This window comes from Austrofundulus limnaeus, unplaced genomic scaffold (assembly GCF_001266775.1).
Source record: "Austrofundulus limnaeus strain Quisiro unplaced genomic scaffold, Austrofundulus_limnaeus-1.0 Scaffold513, whole genome shotgun sequence".
In the NCBI taxonomy this organism is placed as follows: domain Eukaryota; kingdom Metazoa; phylum Chordata; class Actinopteri; order Cyprinodontiformes; family Rivulidae; genus Austrofundulus; species Austrofundulus limnaeus.
This window is the reverse complement of record NW_013952915.1, coordinates 418,824-420,659: the sequence shown is the minus strand read 5'-3', so window position 1 is coordinate 420,659 and position 1,836 is coordinate 418,824. Positions and strand designations below refer to the sequence as shown.

Below are 1,836 nucleotides of genomic sequence, written 5' to 3'. Positions count from 1 at the left end.
GTGTGTGTGTGTGTGTGTGTGTGTGTGTGTGTGTGTGTGTGTGTGTGTGTGTCCAGACACACGCTCTGGGAGCTGTTACCGGGACGTCCGTGCTCGTGGAGACGGTTCGGAGAACTTGTTCTGCTCCAATGAGATCGGTGTCGGGGTCTCCAAGGCGTCCTGCTGCTGCTCACAGGGTCAAGGCTGGGGGGCGCCGTGTGAATCCTGCCCCCCTGTCAACTCCAGTGAGTCACAGCCACCTGACCTGCCGCCTCCAGGTGTTTCCATCAGCTGGATGGACCCAACATGTCCTGAGGGACGTTTGGAGATGTGGACCTTCCTGTCTGTCTTGATGCTGCTCCAGTCGCGTCATGTTCTGTTTCATCCAGTGGTTGGAAACATCTGGTTTGTTGTCCTGATGAAGATCAGAGAAACGTGTTGATGTTTCTGTGTCACTGATGTGAGGTGTGACCTGATTGGTTCTAAATCCCTCCTGAGGATCAGGAATCAGCTGTTCTGACACCAAACCGACTCACAACGTCTTGTTGTGTGACGGATGTTTTGCTGTAGTTGTTGCTGGTTTCATGTGAGCGACATGGAAATGAGCTGCAGATGCTTCAGGAGGAAACAAACAGTGACTCATGGTTTTCTGCTGCTGCAGAAACAGAGAGTTATCTTCAACTGGACTCTGATCACACCAGACTTCTTCTGTTCCTAATTATGGTGCAGCATGACGAACTGTTGCTCAACCAGCGGTTGCTACATCCTTGTAGCAGGAGGCTACATGTTTTCCTAACCAGCTATTGATCTGGTAAATGATAGACACCGCTAACTGAGAGGCTGGAGCTGGCTAATCAGAAGGAGACTATTCATTTGTGTTTGTGTTATTCATAGATGAGCTGGTATAAGCACCGAAGAGGCTAGCAACTAGCATAGATAAGCTGGCATTAGCATCAAAAAGGTGAGCAACTAGCACAGATAAGCTGGTGTTAGCANGACAGGTCCTGACAGGTCCTGACAGTGACCCACAGAAACCTAACTTTAAAGGAGGTCCTCTGCTCAGACTTGTGTCCTGTCCTCCTGTCAGACATCAATGAGTGTGAGATCGGAGCTCACAACTGTGACAGCCACTCCACGTGCACCAACACTGCCGGCAGCTTCAAGTGTCACTGTGCTCCGGGCTGGATCGGCAACGGCATCAAATGTTCCGGTAAGCAGACACAAGCTGGACAGGTTCTCTGTGGTTRRCAAGGACAAACTAAAAGTTTGTTTGTCCCTCAGACCTGGACGAGTGCTCCAACGGGACACACATGTGCAGCAACAACGCCGACTGTGTCAACACCATGGGCTCGTACCGCTGCGCCTGCAAGGACGGCTTCTCTGGAGACGGCTTCTACTGCTCAGGTCCYGCTAACGCGCCAGGACGCTGGCTTTGTAAAGACGAGTGGACGGACCGTGTGTGACCCAGGTTTGTCTCCATGTCCCCGCAGACAGCGACGAGTGCGCCGAAAATGGAAACCTGTGTGAGAGCGGACACTGCCTGAACCTGCCTGGAGGCTTCCGCTGCGAGTGTGACATGGGCTTCATCAGCACGGCTGACGGGAAGGCCTGCGAGGGTAGGACCTGCTGTCCCCTGTCTCCTGAATGTCCCCTGTCTGTCCTCTGTCCCCTGACTGTCCCCTGACTGTCCTCTGACTGTCCTCTGTCCCCTGACTGTCCTCTGACTGTCCCCTGACTGTCCTCTGACTGTCCCCTGACTGTCCTCTGTCCCCTGACTGTCCTCTGACTGTCCCCTGACTGTCCTCTGACTGTCCTCTGACTGTCCCCTGACTGTCCTCTGTCCCCTGACTGTCCTCT

The 1,836-nt window shown here is 53.5% G+C and overlaps 1 protein-coding gene across 1 annotated transcript in view; it reads left to right on the top strand.

Annotated features, from left to right (window-relative positions):
* The window catches only part of LOC106530372 (fibrillin-1), a gene marked incomplete at its 5' end in the record, with an annotated part of 60,709 nt that overhangs the window by 29,544 nt on the left and 29,329 nt on the right, over positions 1-1,836 (top strand). Inside the window, 3 exon segments of the mRNA XM_014025971.1 lie at positions 1,067-1,189; positions 1,261-1,383; positions 1,470-1,595. Coding sequence (XP_013881425.1) covers positions 1,067-1,189; positions 1,261-1,383; positions 1,470-1,595 — 372 coding nt within the window.